Source organism: Oryzias latipes, chromosome 13 (assembly GCF_053564925.1).
Source record: "Oryzias latipes strain Hd-rR chromosome 13, Olatipes_Hd-rR_3.1".
Classification (NCBI taxonomy): domain Eukaryota; kingdom Metazoa; phylum Chordata; class Actinopteri; order Beloniformes; family Adrianichthyidae; genus Oryzias; species Oryzias latipes.
Window position 1 is genome coordinate 35,474,141 of NC_136249.1, and position 19,779 is coordinate 35,493,919.

The window sequence follows — 19,779 nt, forward strand, 5'->3', positions numbered from 1 at the left end:
ATCCATTCATGCGTCTGTATCGACCTGGAGCGGTTTCCTCCGTCCTGTTTCCACGCGCAGAACCCGCCTCGTCTGTCCAAACACACGCACGCCATCTTTACCGAACAATGCACAGATTGAAATCGGATTCCAGCGCCGTGGCACGGATGAGGCGGCATCCAAGATCCACAACACGGAAGTGCTTGTTTCTCAAGACGGGAGGAAAGTCTTTCAGCTTCTGGGCTTATGTCAGGAAGATTAGCATGAATTTTTGTTCTTCCCAGGACTGTAGGAAGAGGAAGATTAAGAGCTTTTGATTTGGGACAATCGTCAGCAGCAAAGCTGCAGGCCTTTTGGACAACATCAAAAACCTCCATCACATCTGCATCACTAACAAAAAGATGTTTTTCTACCTTTTTTTAAACACATCCCTTTATTTTTTCCATCAACACGTGCAAAAACAAAAAAAGTATTCAAATTGAGCTTTTATAAAAAAGGAAATGCACAAAAAAAGTTGACGATGGCATTTAACCATTTCATTCTTTAAGAGAAACATCTTTACCGCTGAAACACAAAACCTTCAGGATGAAGACAAAGATGCCTTCTGAACAGCTTCAGCCCCACGAGGAGAGAGACTCACAGAGATGTTCTTCAGCAACAATGAAAAGAAAAATAGTTACACAAAGTCAGAAATGACCAACAAAATCCCACATCGCCTTTCAGTTTCTGTCCTTATTTATGAGGAGGTTGCATCGATTTTACAAACCGCGTCTGTCCTTTATCCAGAACCCGGGCCTGAAAGACCCACCAACAGAAAATCTGGAGATTTTGTTTCCTGAAAAAAAAGTAAAAAGTAAAGTCGACTCTAGAAGTTCCTTCCTCCTGCTGATTTGAAATAAAAAAAAGAAAATGCTTTCAGTCTGGCAAAGCATCAGCCTGAGGAAGCCACGCTTCTTCTTCCACTAAACGCTCAGCAGGATTATTATTATTATATACTGACTGGAGGAAAAAAGGATTCAAAAGTATGAAACGGTCTGAGACTTTTTAATGTTGAGTAACATTCACAGGACAGACCGGTCCCCCACTAAACTAAGCTAAGCTAAGCTAAGCTAAGCTAAACTGCTGCAACACATTTCAGAAAACAAACAAATGTCAAATGTAAAAAAATCTATTGGAAAAAAAAATCCATCCAGTGAAATGTAGGACTTCAGGGGCCTTTTGAAAGAATGAGCCGTTAGCTTAACATCTGACTGACTTTGATCATTTCAGTTTGATACTAAACTTTTATTTTGCTTTTTAATTTAACTGATGTGGAAGTCAAACTTCTGTTTTTCTTTTAACCCGGAGGACAGAAGTTTGAAAAATTGGTGACAAACTGAAGACCATCCCACTGCTGATGTTTACGTCTTTTACTCGGTTCACTTTTGATTTGGATTTTTGCTAAATAAAATCTTTTTTCCTGAGGAAAAGTTTCCTTTTGGACAGCTTGTGTCGGACAGACCCGTTTATCCTCTACGTTCCTTTAATCTCAGAAGCAGCTCATGGATCTAAATAAAAATAAAAAGGAGGTTGAAATCCCAGAAGAAGAGCTGCTTTGGTGCTCTGCAAACACGTGAGCCTCAAAAGTGTTGGACCCCGGTCAGTTTCTCTGCCCCTTTGACCCTTTGGACCCAAATGTCTCCAGTTCAGGTAGGCGGGGGTCCGTTGACGTATCTGAGGGTGAAGTGGAAGGTCCCAGGCATCCTGTTGCTGTGGTGGCACGGCGCCTCCATGCTGATCAGGACCAGGCCGCCCAGCAGAGCCACGGCTGCGGCCAGGAGGAGCCACAGGAGGCGTGAGGAGAGCAGGGAGGAGGAGGAGGACGAGGACGAGGACGAGGAGGAGCTGCTGTGGGACCCCACCGTGGGAGCCATGGAAGAACACCTGGAGAGAAAATGAAAACAGACTTTGACGACCAACCCAAAAAACACTAACTTGCACTTTCAACTTCTGATCGTTCATCATTTTACTTTTATCGGATTACACATCCTGGATGTTTTGAAGTTTTTTATTATCTCAGAAGAGTGGAAGGACCACAAACAGACAGACGGACAGACGCCCCACAAACCAAACTCTGGCCCTCGTCATAAATCCGCTTCACTCTGCAGGTTCAGATAGAAGACCTGGAACATCTGAAACTTCTCACCTCAGTTCAGGAAGGAGACGCGCGGCTTCGTCTCTAAAGAACGCCTCCTCCTCCTCCTACAAAGCAGAGCATCTGTTAACTTTTCTCAGGAGGCTGTTGAGGAACTCGAAGAAAGAAAAGAAAAGTCTGCCTGCAGCAGCTTTCATCACTGCAGGTTCTCAAACACCACCAAGATCCAACCGAAGAAAGTCCGCCTGTGATCCCCCCCCCACACCCCTCCACTCACCTGATCTCCTGACAGACCGTGAAGCTTCCAGTCACGCGAGGAAGCTTTTGGTTCCAAGTCACGTGGCGACGAAGGAAGGAGGACGTCGTTTGGTTGCTGCGTGATGTCATGGCGATGCTGGCGGCCGTCCAGGTGATGATGCAGCTCCAAAGCCTGAACACAGCAGACGGCGGGAAATGAGGAGAAAGACCTGACATGGTGAGAATAAACAGTTGCTAACTATGATGTTCTCCAGCAGGTTTAATTAACTAGAACCTCTAACATCTAAGCACGGCTGGTTCTTCACAACTGTCTTCAGAGCTTTCAGATGTTTGATCCACGGTTGGGACTTGAACTTCAGAACAGATGAGATCTTTTTCAAAGCTCAGTCTATTTATCCACCACTATGGGAGGGGCAAAGGTCCCATAGTGATACCAGCTTTTTCATGTATCCCGGACAAGACCCCAAAAAAACTTGTGAGGATCCAATTTCTTGATTCTTTGAAGTAGTGATCATCTTTGGAAGAGTGTTTTCTGCAGAGACATTTGAACGAGTTGCTGTGGATGGGCGGGTCTCCTGGCACCTTCCTGTCTAGTGTGACGTCAACGATACAAACAAACCATCCCAGATCCATCAGGCCACAGCTGGGCAGCAGCACAGAAATATGCACACCGCATCATGAAGACTGCAAATAAAACATCGGTTTCTGAATTTAAAACCGTCCAAGCAAGTCAAGAACCTGTAAAAACACTAGAATGTCAATTTCATTCCGTTTTACTTCCAGGTTTATTAGAGTTTCATGGAGACCTTGACCTGACTGGGTAAAAAAATATTAATAATAGTAATAAGTCCTACATGTCTCTGTGACCCTCAGTCATGAGAGGAAAAACACAAACAAGAATCAAACTAGAGGATCTATTTAAGATTTAAGGCTAAATGCTTCGTATGTTTCCCATAATGCATCTCGACCAGTGAACGTGTCACTGTCACTGAGGTGCATTCAAATACAACAGGATAAATGTATATCAGAATATTAAATGGGGAAGCAGCCAGCTCGGGCCCCCTAAGGGTTCCACAGGGTTTGGTGTCACTGATGAGAAAACTTTGCTTCCATTTATGACAGAAATGATGAAGCAGAGGAATTGACTCCAAACTGCTGAATGATCAAAATGATTATTTGGCTTCACTTCATCCTATGAGTGCAGATATTAAAAACATGGAAACTCAAAGAGATGTGGGGAGTTTATAAAGCAAAAAAACATTTTATAAGTGTGGGAGGGGGGGGGCAGAAATGTCTTGCTAGCTTAAACCTTCCTCTGGTTCCCTTGTCACATAGGGGGGGGGGGGGGGGGGGGGTCGCTCTGGGAATGTCCGTCCCACAGCAAATTAGTCAGAGGCAAAGCTAAGCTGCATGGAAACACTGCTAGTTTCCGGAGTTTCTCCATCACCGATCTTAGTTATTGATTTTCTGTCGGCTTCCATTTGTTTTGTACTTTATAGTTTCTCAGGTAATGACCTCCTATTAGGAAGCATCAATGCTGTTAGCTAGTAAAACCTCCTTAAATCCAACCGTCTCCCCCCATGCAGAGGAGCTCATCTCCGCCCCCCCACCAGCTCGTCGATGGGCGTCATTTTTGTGTTTCGTCAGCGTGAATCAGATCGGGTCAGGCAGGAAAACCGATCAGCAAAGTACAGGGAGGCGTTGGAGCGGCCCCCCCCCCGGGTGATGGCGGCTGTTAAAAGGAAGCCAGACTGGACTCATAAAACAAGGATTTATTCTGCAGCTGCAGAGGAGAGGAAAAAATAAATAGATGCCTCCCCCAGCAGTAAAAAAGGGGAGAAATAATGTCTGCGAGGAGGGGGGGGGCTCCTATTAAGGAGTCATCTTTACAAAAGTTGGCAAATTTGATTACAAAGAGCAAAATGACTAAAGTAAAAAACATAATTTAACAACTTTTTCTGTTGTCGTTGACTACAACGACCCTCGTTCCTCGTTCCAGACATGATGTGAATCTTTCCAGGTTATCCGGGTCGACTCCCGATGGAGGGAAGTGATCAATACATTTGAATCAAAGGAAATCTCATTCTTATAGTTACTGACCAGAAAAGCAGAAGATGTTCTTTTTAGCGATATTTGTCATTTTTTAACGGAAAAATGCCTTCAGAACTTCAGTGATGTCTCGCATGGGGAAAAGATTGTGAGACATAAATCTTCCTTTGGAGATCAGAGGGTTCCTTTCAGAACAAAGCTGGAGCCCCAAGGGGAAGCCCTGAGCTCATGAGGGAGACAGCAGCTCAAACGTGTCACCCCCACCCTCAAAGAAATCTGCTCTTCTTCTGCTTCTCCTTGGTTCTGTGGAGTCTCCCACAGTTTGTCATCTCTGCGTAAAATCCAAAACCAAAAGAACACGCCAGGAAAGAAGATGGATGCATAAAAACCAGAAGTGGATTCTAGCTGGAGTGCAGAAAAAACTGGATTCTGCGACCCAGTTGGTTCACCGGATCAGCTGACTGACTGACGGCGTGCTTTGGAGGTCCAAACCCCCAAAACCACGCTGGCCTGGCTTGACTTGTGGGACCGTTTACCCACCTCCTCGTCCCCGTTGGTCTGCACAGCTTTGGAACGCATCTCTGAAGGGGCGGAGCTTTGAATTTGAAGCCACGCCTTCACCCGCCCATCACCGAACCGGAGCGGTTGGGAATCTTTCCGGTCAGGAGTGGAGGTCCAGGGGTCCTGGCAGTGCAGAGCCTCCTCCTGCTCGGCGGGAACTGGCAGGACGCTGGGGGGGTCCGGCCATTCTTCAGAGGTCTGCAAAGCGGAAGAGTTTGAGGAACCGTGAAGCTCAGGGAGGATTCTAGTCTGACCATCTACGACTGTCTGCAGGTTTCATTCTGGATTATCAGGATTTGCTGCATTCAGTCTTTCTAGGGTTAGATTACCAAGTCGATGTAGAAAAGGGGTTTAAAAAAATCTTTGTTCTACTTTTAGCTTCTTTGCTCAGAAGCTCCTGAGAGAGAAAATGAAGACGGTAAAGAGATTAAATATAGAGATTAAATGATAGCAAATGCCAACAGACATGAGACCACAAGGCCAATAAAATAATGTTTAGAATGATTTATTCCCTAATTGTGAATCAGTTTATTTTATCACAGTTTGAACAACCAATTAGAATAAAAAAAACCTTTATAACTCAGTTCATCTGCATCTACTGAATAGGATTTTCATGCTGGTTGAGAGACTCTTTCCTTCTGGTTGATCTGCCTCTGCAGTCACACGTTTGGACGGCGTCGACTCACCGCGTCTGCTTCCTGGTTGGTGATGTCAGAGAAGGCGTCCAAAGAACTGAGGTAGCTCCATCGTTTCTGAAGGCCTGAAAGATGCAAAACAACCGCAGGACTTGAGGGTCCAAGCGTCAGAAAAATGAACTGAAAGAACTTTTCCTGCTTCTTCTTTGATGCCAAAAATCCTTTGCAGAAAGAAAACGTAGAAAGTAGAAACGGGATGATTAGAGTCTAAAGATCGGGTTTTTACACACAGACTGAAGCGGACTGAACCCCACGATCCAGCAGCTGCTCAGTAGAAACGCCCCCCCCCCCAGCAGCACCATAAACAGCAGGAAGAGAGGCGGGCGGTCCGCTCTCCTCCCTGTGTTCTCCTCCTCCCCCGGGTCCGTAGACCATCAGAGGAAACCGGCTCTGCTGTGGATCCGACCAGGACTGAAAGTGTCCAGAACCATGATCCGTAGACTGACCCGAGCCTCTAAAGCTGCCAGAACCTTTTCTGGGTCTTTTCTAAAGATGGCTTTGAGGTGGGGCAGCAGCACTTTTATCTGCTGGGGGGTTCTGTTACCCAGAGAGCTCAGTTTGCAAACAAGCTGATGTTTTGATGAACAGACAGAAGGTTTTCTAACTAGACTGGTCTGGTTTGGTCTGGATCCCGTCCTGAGCACGAAGACCCGCTCCAATCATCGATTGATCGATTTTCAGAGACTTCTTTGAATTCAGATTGTTTAGCCACATTTAAAAACCGTGTTTTCTACGTCGATTTGAATAAAGAAAAACTCAGAAATTCTGTTTTTATGTTAATTTGTCTTGATGTCAGGAAAACACCATTTTCATGGGAGCGGGTCTTTAAGCTCTGACTGGTGTTGGTCAAAGGTCGCCATGGAGACGACCCTTTGACTCATTTGACCCAATGAGCCTAATCAGCCTTTTTGTCCACAGTGGGTTCAGGAAGCAGCTCAGCTCATCTTTGACGCCTCCCATCCGACCAGAACTCCACCGGAAACAGATTCAGTCCAAAGTTTCCCTCCTGGAGATCCTTTGAACCAATCAGAAAGCTGCTCTGAGGTCAAAGATTTCAGCTTCCCGGACAGGTTTTTCATCTGGAGGGGGCCCTGGAGGAGCTGAAAGACAGAACCCGTTTCTCCCCGGTGTCTGTGGTGTCAGAGGGGGGAAGGCCTCCTACCTGTGCCGGCACTGAAATATGAAGAGTCTGCGTCATCGCAGGAGAGCGAGCGTCCGATGTCGACTGAGGGGTCCCACTCCAGCCCCACGTGCTCATTGGTGTGGGGGGGAGGAGAGGGAGGGGGGGGAGGTCGGTCTGAAGATGGATGATCAGACGGTCTGAAACCTGGAAGTTCATGTTTAGTCTTTACTTCAGGAGGTTCCACTTCATTTTCCAGGGTCTGGCTTTACCTGCAGGAGGCTCCTGAAGTGGGGGGGGCTCCAGGCTCCGTTTCCTCGGTCCTCCTTCCTCCTCCAGCAGAGACTCGGAGGGACATCCAGAGTCTGAGGCCTGGGGCAGGATCCAGTCCTCCTCAAACACCTGAGGGAGGGAGGAAGAAGAGGAGGAGGGGAAACGTGTCACTTCCTGTCTGGATGGCTGACCTATGACCTTCTACACCAGGTGACATCATTTTAATACTTCTTTTCACACTTTCTTCCTCTTTTTCTCTACTTCCAGATCAAACCCCCCCATTTAGGGTTAATGTTGTCACTTTAGATGAAATATTTCATTTTCAGGCCTCAGCGGTGGCTGCTAGCATAACGTGACTACAAGCCCCCCCCCCAGTGTCTCTGACAGAAGTAAAGAAGGATCTTGACTCATGGATGAGACGCCTGACCTGGTCTCCAGATCAAACTGTACATTTTCCACAGAAGAGTCTGTCTTTGGTGATCTTCCTCATCCATGAGTGTTTCTCGTGTTCATCGTTGTGCTCAGTCTTCCGTCGGGGGTTTCAGCCGACGGGTCTTTACATGAATCCAGTTTTCAGCCGTTCAACATTTTTGGGTCGGTTTATGTGTATTTTACCTGGTTTATACACAATTATTCCGTAAATCTAACGCAATTGTACATCGTTTTTGTGAGATGCAAACGCAAAGTTGTGTCATTTCCTCGTCGGTTCCACCTAACAGGCTTTTCACGCATGAACCACCCGTGTACAGATCTGACATCACGTGTGGACGGCGCACAAACCAGGTTCTAGTTACGTGACCGTCGCACGGGTCACGAATGAACTGCATGTAAACGTCTGGATGATCACGCCTGCTTCACGTTCTGCATGGATGGCACGCTTCCTGTGTAGTTCTGTGGTCTTAACATGGTTCACACAGGACCAGTTTTCATCCCTGCCATGCGCTCATAGAGTCACGGCCTTGAGGTTGCAGATGTGCTGAGGAACCGGTTTTTATGGTTCAACTCCCTGACCCAGAATCCAACGGGGGGGGGGCTTTTTGCCCCATTTTCACGTTGTTTTTTAGACTCAGCCTAACTAGAAATAAGCAGAGGTGTTTTCGTCTTCAGACTGACCTGCAGGGAATCTTTAGTTAGACAAACGGTGTCCTCAGGCCTCATGTGTGTTTTTTATACATTTATGGAAAGTTTTACAGTCTTAGATGCAAAATTAGTTCAACTTTAGAATTAAATGTTGTATTTTTAGCCCTGGTTTTGTGACAAAACGAGCCATTTACTTCAGCTACTGTTTTAGGGCTGACAGCCACTTTGTCTTCAAGGTTTTTCTTTTGGGGGGGGTGTACCAGTCTCATGCTGAGAAGTCGGGTATGTGTTCGCCCGATGTTGCTGTAGACGTGGCTGCAGAGGCCCAGCAGCTCCAGCAGGCTGCTCTCCACCAGGTGAGCGTCCGCGGGGTCGCTGCGCTGGATCAAGGCCTCCCCCCGGTACAGCAGGGCGTTCACGCGAGCCGAGTTCTCGCACACGCACTCCTGGAAAGACTGCACACGCAGAAACGTGGCGCAGCGTGCAACACGGTGAAGGATGCTTACAGGGTTTGAACCAAAATAAAAGTACTGACCTGCAGCAGCTTTAACTTTTTGCAAGTGCTTCCTGTGAGCTGATCTATGTCTGTCAGACGGACGTCCATGTCTGCCAGCCAGAGTGAAAGCCCCTCCCTCTGTTCTTCAAACTCCTCCCACTCTGCAATGAAGAGCTGAGGACATCACAGAATAATCTTTAATGCACATTTTAGGACAGGCTGCATCTCGTCAGTCATTAAGATGCACTTAATGCTGCAGATTAAAGTGCGTGTAATGATTCTCATGGTTCTCCTGGTTCTGGACCTTTAGTCTTCCTAGGATGGATTCAAGCTTGGCGTTGACTTCATCCCATCGTTGGCCACATTCCCGAACTAGAGCCAGCAGCCGGGCCTGCATGGTGCCCTGAAACAGGCGGGTCAAAGTTCGGTTTCTCTGGGTCAAACAGTCCAACTTGATGAGCCAAGATCCAGCCTCTGTTCGCAGCCGCTGGACACAAAAAAGTGAACACAAAAAAGTGAACACAAAAAAGTGAACACAAACGTCAGTCAGGCTGATAAACAAGAATCCATCAATATTCCAGCAGCTTCCAAGGCCTGACAGCAGATTTTGCTTTGGCTTGAATCCTACTGTAACGTTTATTCGGGGGGGTTGTGAAATAACTTTGGGGTTCCACAGAGCTCTATACTAGGCCCCCTGCTGCTTCCAATCCAGATAGTTCTAGTTCAAGATAAACCTTCACCTCATGACTTCCACTTCCTCCACTCCTCTCATAATGACTGCAGAGCCTCGTAATGGAGAGTAATCCTGGTCTGTTTAGACACTTTTAGAAATGTCGGATGCAATGGAATCCCCCAGCAGAAACCCTTGACCTACTTCATATTCTGATTTCCTGACTCCTCCCACTGTCGTTCACCTGGATCAGGGGAGTCTGAACACTAAGAAACTGTGAGGGCCAGGGCGGCTAAAAACAGAACGAGGACGCGGGGGGGCTGATATTTACTAAAAAACATTTAGGAAATAGTTCCAAGAGTTTGATTTTCTCCATCTGTTCACGTAGTCCAGCTTCTCTTTGGCCTTAAAGGTTATGGTTCAGGTGGTGCAGTGGCCCTCTTTTCATTGGCTCACCTTCCATCTTCCAAACCCACTTAGTCCCATTTAGGGTTGCTGGAGCCTATCCCAGCTACTGGACGAGTTGCCAGCCCGTCACAGGGCCACACAGAAACACACAATGTTCAGATGTGACCCTCTAGCATGTCATACCGCAGTCCTCACCTCCAACTTCCACAGCTCCTCTTTGGCAGAACCGTGGGTGAAGTGGGCGGAGCTCAGAGCAGCGACGGCCTGCTCTGTGGACCGCAGCCAAGCATCCAGATCGGCCTGTTCGTTCATGAACTCCTGCCAGAGCCTCCACCTCCGCTCCACCCTTGAGGAGGCACAGAGATGGTCAGACAACCCGCTCACCTGAAGAAACATCACGTGTGACCAGTGGGTACGCAGAAGGGAAGCGGTTCCCACGGCAACCACTCACTGTCCGCCTGTTTGAAGATCTCCATCTTGGCTGTGGTTTCCCCTCATTTGTTTCTCTCCAAACAGAAGAAGCTGCTGGGAAAGATCCAGGAGGAGCTCCACGTTTCCACCGTCTTCAGAATCAAGGTCATCACTGGTGGGAGGAGCATCTCCATCATGGTCAAAGGGGGCGGGCTCTTCTCCAGGCATGCTCACCTCACATCAAGGCGGCCTGATGGGAAATGAAGAGTTTAGGAACAGTCGATTATTAGGATTTAGAGGAAAATCCATGAAGGTTGATCATCAAAAACATCGAATTCTGAGCTTCCCATTCATGAAAATGACATCATCACAGAGGAAGCAGTTACTGGCCGTTATCACCGCCACCAAACTCTGCTACCTGAGGCCTTCAACGGCCGCTTATTGCTTATTCATGAGTCAGCGTGGATCTGCGTCACAACGACAGCAGAAAGATAGTGGAGCGCCGGCGGCCAGATTTATGCTCCTGAAGGGCCTCACAGTCACTTTGTGCTCAGTCTGTGTGTAATTATCTGCTGATTTACGCTCACTGCAGCTGATCACACACTCCGGTCCGTCTGTGACTTACAGGATCCATCTCTTCAGCGGGAAATTGCTTTTAGCTCGGCGAGCAAAACCCCCGAAATGAACTGAATAGGTCCATTAAAAGGTGCTGCGGTAGAGACACAGCAGATCCAAGCTGCAGGGTGAAGATTAAACGTTTTACGAGAGTTAACTCGTATTTGTTAAAGACGGCCGAGCAGCATCTGTCTTCTGAATCTCCTCAGCAGTTCCTTTCAATGGAAATCAACCAAAGATGAGGTGAAAAAAAGGTTTTCAGTCTGAGATTATGACAGACCAACCTGTTCATGTGGCTCAGACGTTTTCATGCCGTCAATCTCAGAGTCGAGGGCAGATTTTCCAAAAAAGTCCCAAAGCCTTTATCACAGTCGTCTGGTCCTACGGTGCTGCACGCTCTACATCCTCCTGTCATGTCATCACTCTTCCTCCTCCTCTTCTTCTTCCCCTGAGGCCGAAAACACTCCATGACTCACGGAAAACTGCAGAGTTTCTGCCTGAGAAGCTTCGGCCTCCCAGACTCATAAATCAAGCTCTCCTCGCGTCCCTGAGGAGGCCCTCCTCCAACGTCCACAGAGACGGCGCCTGTAAGTGGCGGTGTGCTGACACGTCCCGCCACAGCGGCGAGGCCAAGGCTTCAGCCCTGCACCTCCCAGAGGCCACACAGACCCAGGTCTGAATCCTCAGAGACGCTTTCACTCCGTCTGTGTCCTTCTGTCTTTTAGAAAGGAAACCAAATGAACAGAATCCTGGTTCTGACAGGAAGTAGAACACAAAGAGAGGGACGGAGAACGCCAACATCCCAAACAGGAGCGCGCCTCCATGTGTCCTTAGGGGGTGGAGCCAGGGTTCACCTGCACCTGCTTTGTCTTTGTTCTTTTACAGTCTGCGGGTTGCCGTAAAATGTTTGCCGTGCTTGTGAGCGAACAGGGAAGATGCTCAGTTAAATGCATTCTGTACTTTCACCACTAGGTGTCCCAAAAGTGCACATTCAAGGAGAAAAATCTTTAAAATGTAACTTTTGATCGTGTTTAAAAACACCTGACACGACCTCTGAACCAATGAGGAGACACGGCCGTCAGACTCTCAGGTGAGGATGCCGCACAACCAAAAACACGCGTGCAGCGTTTGGACGCCCAGACCAGGTTTCCCCGCTGAGCGCAGACACGATGAAGCTTCATTAAGCAAATGTGAGCAGACAGGCATAGCATCTTCATCTTCTGATGAGTCACTGCTGCCTGCAGCTGAACAGACACACACACACACACACACACCAATGGCTCCATTGATCCCCGTCCCGTTTATTCTAAACGTCTCTGATGAAGCTCTGAGCTCAGCTTCCTCTGAGGATCCAGCATCACAGCAAACCTTCATCTCTTCGTCTTCCTCTCTGTTGCGCGGAGTTCACAAAATAAATTCTAAAAACCGATTTGCGTGGTCCGTGAACCGATTCTCCGTCCGTTTGATCCAACGGACATTAAAGTATCCATAAAAAAATGGAGGAAAACCCAACATGAGCTGAAGATATTCATTCAAAACTCAAAATTCAAACAGATCTTTTTAATAGTGAAACGGAAAACTAACTTGTGAATTTGAGCTGATTCAGTAGTTTGGTAAAGTTACCCATGATGCCCTGTTTTCTTAAGCAAGGCAACACATTAGGAGGTAGAACAGTGATGCACCAAATCACTATACTAACTCAACCGTGCTGGGGGGGGGGGGGGGGGGGGGGGTTCCACACTGAACTCACAGTCAAAAATCCGAGTCAAAGACCAGAATATCTGGATTCAGTCCAGACCAGGACTGAGACGTCGTGTGTGAAAGCTTGAAGTTCTGGTTTTTACCACACATCCATGATGCCCGTGAACGCATCGCTGCTCCTCAGAACAAGCATCAGCGTCTGGACCGTTTGGCTGACAGCGACCGAGGACGTCCCACAGACGACCGTCCTGCTGATGGTGGAGCAGCCGAGGGGTTCGGACCTCACATCCTGGAATGTTGGCGTGAGTCTCATTTGTGGATCGCCGTCATGTGACGATGTTCCCAAAACCCCTGAGGAGGAAGACGAGTCCAAAGGCGGGAAGAACCGTCACTTTCTGAGATCAAACTCAGAAAGTTTGTTTTTCTCTTCACTGATCTGGACTTTCAGGTTCAAAATGAAAAATTTTTGATTTGATTTTTCTATTTTAGGAGTTTGTTTGGTTTTTGACAGAGCAAAACCAAAACAACAAATGAATTCTTTGAATGTTGGACCTCAGAACCCTTCGGCCACAGCTTCCTGTTTGTCACGGCGCCGGCAGACAGCGGCAGGCAAATCTGACCACAAGCTGGTCGCTTGTCTGCAGATAATCAAATGTTCCAAAGCCGCAGGTTTGCTCAGGTTTCACAGCAACCAGAAGGTTCTGAGATTCCTCTGGTAGAACCCGGCCAACTCCAGCCGTTATCCCTGAAGGTCTGGATGATTGACGGGACCTGAATATCTGGTCTCAAAGCAGACCAGACCAGAGTCTGAAGGAACCTCACGTTATCCACCAGAGAGCTGCAGATCCAAACCCGTCGGTGGTTCTGCTCCTAAAAACATCCTGACTTTATCTTTGGAACTCAGTCGGTTCTTCAGAACTGCAGTTAGACCATCATCATCAGACTTCATTCGGAACCCGGTCCAGAAATGTTTTCAGAAAGTTCCTTTAAAGCTCCATGAAGGTTCTAAAAGAATGAAGGTACTAAAGAATTTCTGACTCTGAATTTCGGAAGGTTCCCTGACGTTCTGTGTCGGTAGGTTCTCTGATGGTTCTCCCATGCTCTTGTTTCTAAAGGTTCTCTGAAGGTTCCCCGTCGCTCTCTGATGGTTCCATGGTTCTCTGAGGCGGAGCTGCTGCTGTTTGCTTCCTGACTCCTGGTTCAGGGATTCTTCTGATGTATTTTTAACGATCAGAAAACTCTTTAAAGAGATCAAATCTTTATTTCAAAGAATGAAAACGTTCCACTAAAGGACCTTTTTAAATCCGTGAAGCCTTAATGAAACCTGAGCTCGGGTCAAAATAAAAGAAGAATGACTGGGAGAAACCGCTTTAGCTTTTTTGTGTTAACAAACTCATTTAAAGGATTCAGATTGAGGCCGACAGGACTTCTTTGCTTCACTTTCTCTGAGTCACTGTCGCCACGACGACCGGCTTTAATCACCTCCTGGTCTGAATCTTCAAAGTGCAGATTTCCGTCGTCATTCGTGGAGAAGATTAGGTTCCAGAGCTTTGGAGAATTTAGACGAGGAGAGAAAATCTGATCCGTCTGCTTTAGCTGGAAACTCAGGACTTTAACTTCTGACTCTTAAACTGAAAGTAGAGCACAAGATGCTGCGTTCAAGGACTCCTTCCTGTTTCCAAACTCTTCTGTTTGGGGTTTGGGGTGAAGATGCTGCTCTGCTGCAGGAGGAGGAGGCAGCATCTCATTGGTGTAGAAAGAGGAGAAGAAGCAGCACGAATCCTCAAACCAAGCCTCATTTAGCCCATACGCTTCAAAAACAGCTTTTTACTGAACAATAAACATTTTTGAATCATGATTTAGTGTTTGAGTTCGTATGCAAAACATGGCATTGTATCCTAATGGTTAGTTTTGCACTGTAACTTCTGCTTGAGCTCAGAATCTAAATCATCCCGTCTCTGCAGCACCAACCAGAAAGCTGAGACTGCAGGGCAGCAGGTCCTGGAGAATTCCACCACCTTCCTCCTCCTCCTCTTCATCCCTCCTCAGAACAGCAAAACCTGAATGTGTTCGGTTGATCATTTATTTTTGCCCGACCCCCCCGCGTTCCTCGGCTGATGCGGTTCAATCACGAACCCAAACACTGAGCCGTTTTCCCACCAGAAGAACCGGTTCGTCTGACATTTAAACGCCACAAACTAAACACGAGCTCGCCAACGTTTCCCTCCTCATCCTCTTCATCCCGCTGAAGCCCCCAGAGTCGGGCCATTGTCTCCTCTGGACAAAAGCTTTCGGGCAGAGAACAAAGGCCGGCCTGTCTTCCTCAGAGACACACCGAGATGATGTCAGTGAAGAAAAGAGGAGAAGAAGAAGAGAACGTGAAGAAGGTGTCGGGTTCACCCCCAAGGACCTGGCAGACAAGAGAAGGTGGAGGAGCCGCCGCATTGTTCTCCAGAACACCGAGCTGCTGGTCGATCTTCTCCAAAGACACGACGACGGATGAGCTGGAGGGCCTTTCAGTCTTCAGGGAACCGCACTTCCTGAGAGAATCCTGAGAGAATCCTGAGAGCCTCAGCGGATCCCTGGAGCTTTGCTGAAGCCAGACTTCCGTGCCGTCTTTCCGGCATGTTCTACGCCGGATGTAGCTCCTCCTCTTCCCTCCAAGAACGCCTCACCTTGAACTCAAGATCTCCAAGGAAGGACGCTCATTCCTGCTGCCTGGTTCTCTGATCTCAGCCTTTTATTCACAACACGGCTCAAGGTCACAGGTGAGGGGGAGGAGCTTAGCGGAAGACTCAGCTCTTCACCGGAACAGAAGAAAGTCCACATCGGAAGAGACGCTCCAACAGGCTCTAAAAACATCCATCATCTAGTTAGAACGTTATGATGTCATGACCTCAGTGAACGGAGAAACGTCTGAAACCATCAAACAATTATCTAAACTGCAAAGGAACCAGAGATGAAAACCAAAGACTGTGTTACAGAGCCAGAGTTCTGCAGAACTGAGAGAAGTCTGAAGGTTTCCAGCTAAACATTGGCCGAATCCCTCAGAGTCTAACCTCTTTGAAGCTTCAGGCTCCAAAAAACTAAAGACCTGCAGGATCGGAGCGTCGCTCAGAAGGTCATCGGTAGCAAATGAGAGACGTCTGCCTCTGTTGGGGATTTCTTCCTGATCTACGACAAAGTTTTTGTCTCCATCGTCGCCGTTTGCTTTGTCAGGACAGAAAAGCCTTTAAGGTGATCAGTCGGTCACTTTCAGAGATCCACAGTGGTGATAATCTGGTCCAAAGTTGTCTGATTAGAATCATCTGGAACGTTGGGAATAAATCGGACTATACCAATGCCCTCCGTCTATTGACTGAATATATTATGAGAACCGGAGCCAATCAGACACCCCCCACCCATCCCACCCCCCCACAGAGAATGACCTGCTTCCGGCTCCAAACCAATTCATTCGCCATTTTATGGCAATATGGACGCCACCATGTGGGAGCCAGACGACGTCAGTGAGCAGTGATTGGTCCAAGTCGGTTTGCGTCATTGTTTCCTTGGCAGCCACTCTCACCAATCAGGAGAGAGCTTGTTGGAAGGCCACGACCCCTCCCACTGGAAAGCAGGCTACGTAAAATCTGACCAACGTTTGGAGCTTGAGGATTATCAAGAAGATGTTATAAAAAAAGGTTTCAGATCCAGATCGGTTCTTCTGACCAACAGAATGACTGACAGCTGTTTATTTCTCTAAAGACGTCTGCGGGGTTTTGGCTTCTTGGAGCCACTTCCTGTTTGGAACACCAGGGGGAGGAGTCACTTAGTCCAGTTCCCATATACTGTCAATGGTTCCGCCTTAGAATGACCTCGATCATGAACTAGAGCTTCAGAAGGAAACAGAATCTCAAACGTTTAATTTTACAACTGAACACAAACGTGTTGGATGAACGGGTCAGGACTTCTCCACACGGATCAGCTGATCGGAAAGGCCTCTGAGGGAAGCTGCAGACTCTGGTAAATGAAACCTGAACGCCCTGAGACTGCGAGGGCCACCTCTGAGGTGTTTCTGTGAAACCTGAGCTCCAGCGCCTTGTTCTCACAGGTCCTCGTCTTCACGATCACGTCTACCCATCCGACACGCCTCAAGCCAAAGAACCAACAGACGCTTTCACCTTTCAGGACTTGTTCTTTACTAAATCAGACCCACAAAGGGAGGTTTTGGGTCCGAACATACGTCTTCATTTGGTCTGAATGTAGAGGCTGAGGATTCACCAGATTCTCCTGAACCTGGTGAATCCTCAAAAACCTTACAGAAGTCAAAAGCAGCAACATGAGGAGGAATTAACCAGTAGATGATCTGAGGACCAGGACACGAATCTGGAGACTGGAAATGACTTGTTCCCAGTCCAGAAGGGACGTTCCACCACTTTCCAGAAAACTGGCCAGATCAGCTCAGTGGCCTTCTGGTAGAGTGTCCACCCTGTAACTGGAAGGTCGTGGGTTCAAACCCAGGCAGAGTCATACCAAAGACTTTAAAAATGGGACCCAATGCTTGACACTCAGCATTATGGGGTTGGATTGGGGGGTTGAATCCACCAAAATGGTTCCCGAACGCGGCTGTGTCTGCAGCTCCCCGCTCCCCCAGGGGAGGGGTCAAATGTGGAGAACAGATTTCACACACCTAGCTGTCGGACTTTAATTGAATTTAATTTGAACTCTCAGGTTGTGGAACCGGCAGCTGCCAAAAGGCCGAGGCCTCAGAACAACAACCATTAGTTTCACTTCGGTCTGCAGCTTCATGAAAAGCGAAGGAGTCTTTATGGTCAAGTATCATCTGTGGACTCACCTGACCGTTTCCTCACACCTTCTAAAGTCCAGAACCAATGAGGTTCCGTCCCAAATACCTCCTGTAGCCACAGTTCAACAGACGTGTTTTTGCAGACCTGGATCCGTGTTTTCTGCTGAGACCCGCCTGCTGTACGTGAGCCTCAGACCAGAACGTGTGGCGCCGCAGACGCCGTCAGCCATAAAGCAAATGCTGCTGAGATAACAGAGAACCAACTGCAGGTAGGCATGGGGGGGGTCATAAAGATCAACGCTTGACTTATAAAGACATAAAACTCTGCAACCGCTCCGATTCTCCTCATTCATCCAGATGTGCCTCCGTTTTTATTTTCTGAGACTGAACGTTTCTAAAAAGGTTTTCACATAAAGAGACAGACACAGGTGTGTTTTTACATCCATGTTTAAGAGGAACAACAACTCAGCAGAAGAAGAAGCAGAAACTCCAGGGGGGGTTGCAGGTTCGACTCCTGAACCCGCGAGGGCCTTTAAATGAGTTGGCCGGTTTCTCTGCAGAAGCGCGTGCTGTGCGTCACCGTCACCATGGTAACGGCGGGCATGCGTTTCCTTCTTTTCATTCTCAGAGCAAACAAAACGACAATGTGCACGCGCGTGTCCACAGATCACGCGCGTGCACAGCTAATCACTACCTGTTTGGCTTACGCCCAAACTACTACAAACGCCCGGGTTTCTGATCGGCTTCGCGGGAAAAAGGACCGTCTTGTTTGGTGAAAGCAGCGCAAAGAGTGTCGGGAAAACACCCAACAAACAAACAAAAACAAACAAACAAACAGCTCGCTTAGAGGACTTAGGGATGCCGTTTCCGGATCTGACTGAGGAAACCCTCACCTGCGAGTGGACTCACTCAGGTGACTCACGGACTTCCGCTCGGTCCGGAGGAGAGCAGCCGAAGCTCCAGAATCCCGGAGGAGGACTTCCGTTCCGCCAAGTTTTCCGCTTCAGTCAAGAAGAAATCATCTCTGCGCGGCGGAGCAGGGCTGTGGGAAACCTGAAACTACCTGCTGCAGGTACCTTCCAAGCCACGCCCTCCTCCCTCTCGCACTCGCACACCTGTCGAGAGTCACCTGCATCACGTTCTCTGCTGCGTCCCATTTGCCGCGTGCGTCCTGCTCCACCTGCTGCTGGAGCGAAGCTACGTCCCGGGACCTCCGCCTGCCGGGGAGGCGGGAAAAGGAGCCGCTGGCTGCCGGGACGCGGCCTGCAGTTGAGTCTTCACCAAAGCATCCGGATGATTTCTGGAAACACTTTTTATTCCATCATTGACATAAACATCAAAGCGCTTTCTTTTAACCCCAAAAAGGTTTCAAAAGTTTCATCGCTGGCTTAAAATGACAAATTCCTTCAGCTCTAAAGTTATTCAGATATCATTTGAATATTTGGAGCCAAACACCAGTTTCCCCCGAGGATTCATAAAATGAAAAAAAAAAAAAAATCTTTATTCATGTAACTCTTTTCCTTCAGCTCTGTTCAAAGCGGGAATGTGACGCACCTTCAAGACGGCGCCTTTAGCCCAGGGTGTTCACACTGGGCAAACAGGGAGGGGCTTCTTCTTCTGCTGCTGTTGTTTTCTCGCGCATGTGCGTCACTGACAGTTGGAGGAGGTTTGGTGTGAAAGGTCAAAGCGGTGTAAATCCGGTGAATCTCGCTCCAGACTTTTTCTTTCACAGCTCCATTCTGATACGTGAAAGACTCCCAGAATTCCGTGTTCAGTTATGAAACTCTGCCTCATGATCAATGTGCCACTGAGTCCTTCCAGAGAGTCTTCAGACGGTCGTAGAAACGTTTGGAGTTAAATATAAAATGAAAAAGTGTCATGTTTTTCTTACTAATATATTTTTGATCATATTACCAACAATTAACCTGAAACTGTCCATCAACTCAATTCTAAGTAACACATTTAGTCTTTTTTTGCTGCAGGAATCACAAAAAGTTTGAGATCAATCTTCATTTTTTAATCTCACAAACTCATAGAGACAAATAAAAGTGTAAATCTAAAAACAAGGCAAAGTCAAAACATGGCGTGAATCTTCTGGATCGCTGCTCTTTAAAAACAAACTTTAGCTTCATCATCTGAACAAAAAGAAGCGGTAAGAGGAGAACTGATGCTTTATTTAAGCCTGAGCGGTCCATCCACGTAACAAATAGTCTGTTTTTTGTGATCCAAACCTGAAAAACTAACAAGAATAAAGCACTAAAATCTGATTGAATATGTGTTTCTTTTGTAAGCGGGTTAATGGCAGACGAAGTGTGCGATATCAGGAATGAAGCCACGCAGACGACTGGAGGATCCGTCTTCTCTTAGCACCAAAGGTTTTATAGATTTCCTCGTGTTCTCACTCTGCAGCGCCACCTTCAGGAGAAATGTTCTCAGATGGAGTCAAGTCTCAGTTCCTGCTGTCAAAGTGTCCTTGACAGACACTGACCCCCCCATAGCTCCATCAAAGTGTTCCATGAATATACGGCACTGACCGCTCGTAC

The 19,779-nt window shown here is 47.6% G+C and overlaps 1 protein-coding gene across 6 annotated transcripts; it reads right to left on the reverse strand.

The window, feature by feature from the left end:
* Positions 1-383: 383 nt before the first annotated feature.
* On the reverse strand, positions 384-19,004 carry si:ch211-137a8.2 (uncharacterized). 6 transcript variants are annotated; one of them, XM_078929787.1, is made up of 15 exons: positions 18,130-19,004; positions 17,285-17,476; positions 11,034-11,197; positions 10,175-10,384; positions 9,919-10,069; positions 8,950-9,132; positions 8,685-8,819; positions 8,410-8,604; positions 7,069-7,198; positions 6,839-7,003; positions 5,668-5,741; positions 4,961-5,179; positions 2,391-2,543; positions 2,165-2,220; positions 384-1,902 (listed from the first exon to the last, which is right to left on the reverse strand). In XM_078929787.1, the coding sequence occupies exons 4-15, from the start codon at positions 10,360-10,362 to the stop codon at positions 1,665-1,667; spliced, it is 1,887 nt and encodes a 628-aa protein (XP_078785913.1). In that variant the 5' UTR covers positions 10,363-10,384; positions 11,034-11,197; positions 17,285-17,476; positions 18,130-19,004; the 3' UTR covers positions 384-1,664. The 6 variants fall into 6 exon arrangements, with proteins under 6 accessions (XP_078785913.1, XP_078785911.1, XP_078785912.1 ...); XM_078929785.1 differs by having other exon boundaries at positions 17,285-17,479; XM_078929786.1 differs by lacking the exon at positions 17,285-17,476.
* Between the last annotated feature and the right edge of the window lie 775 nt (positions 19,005-19,779).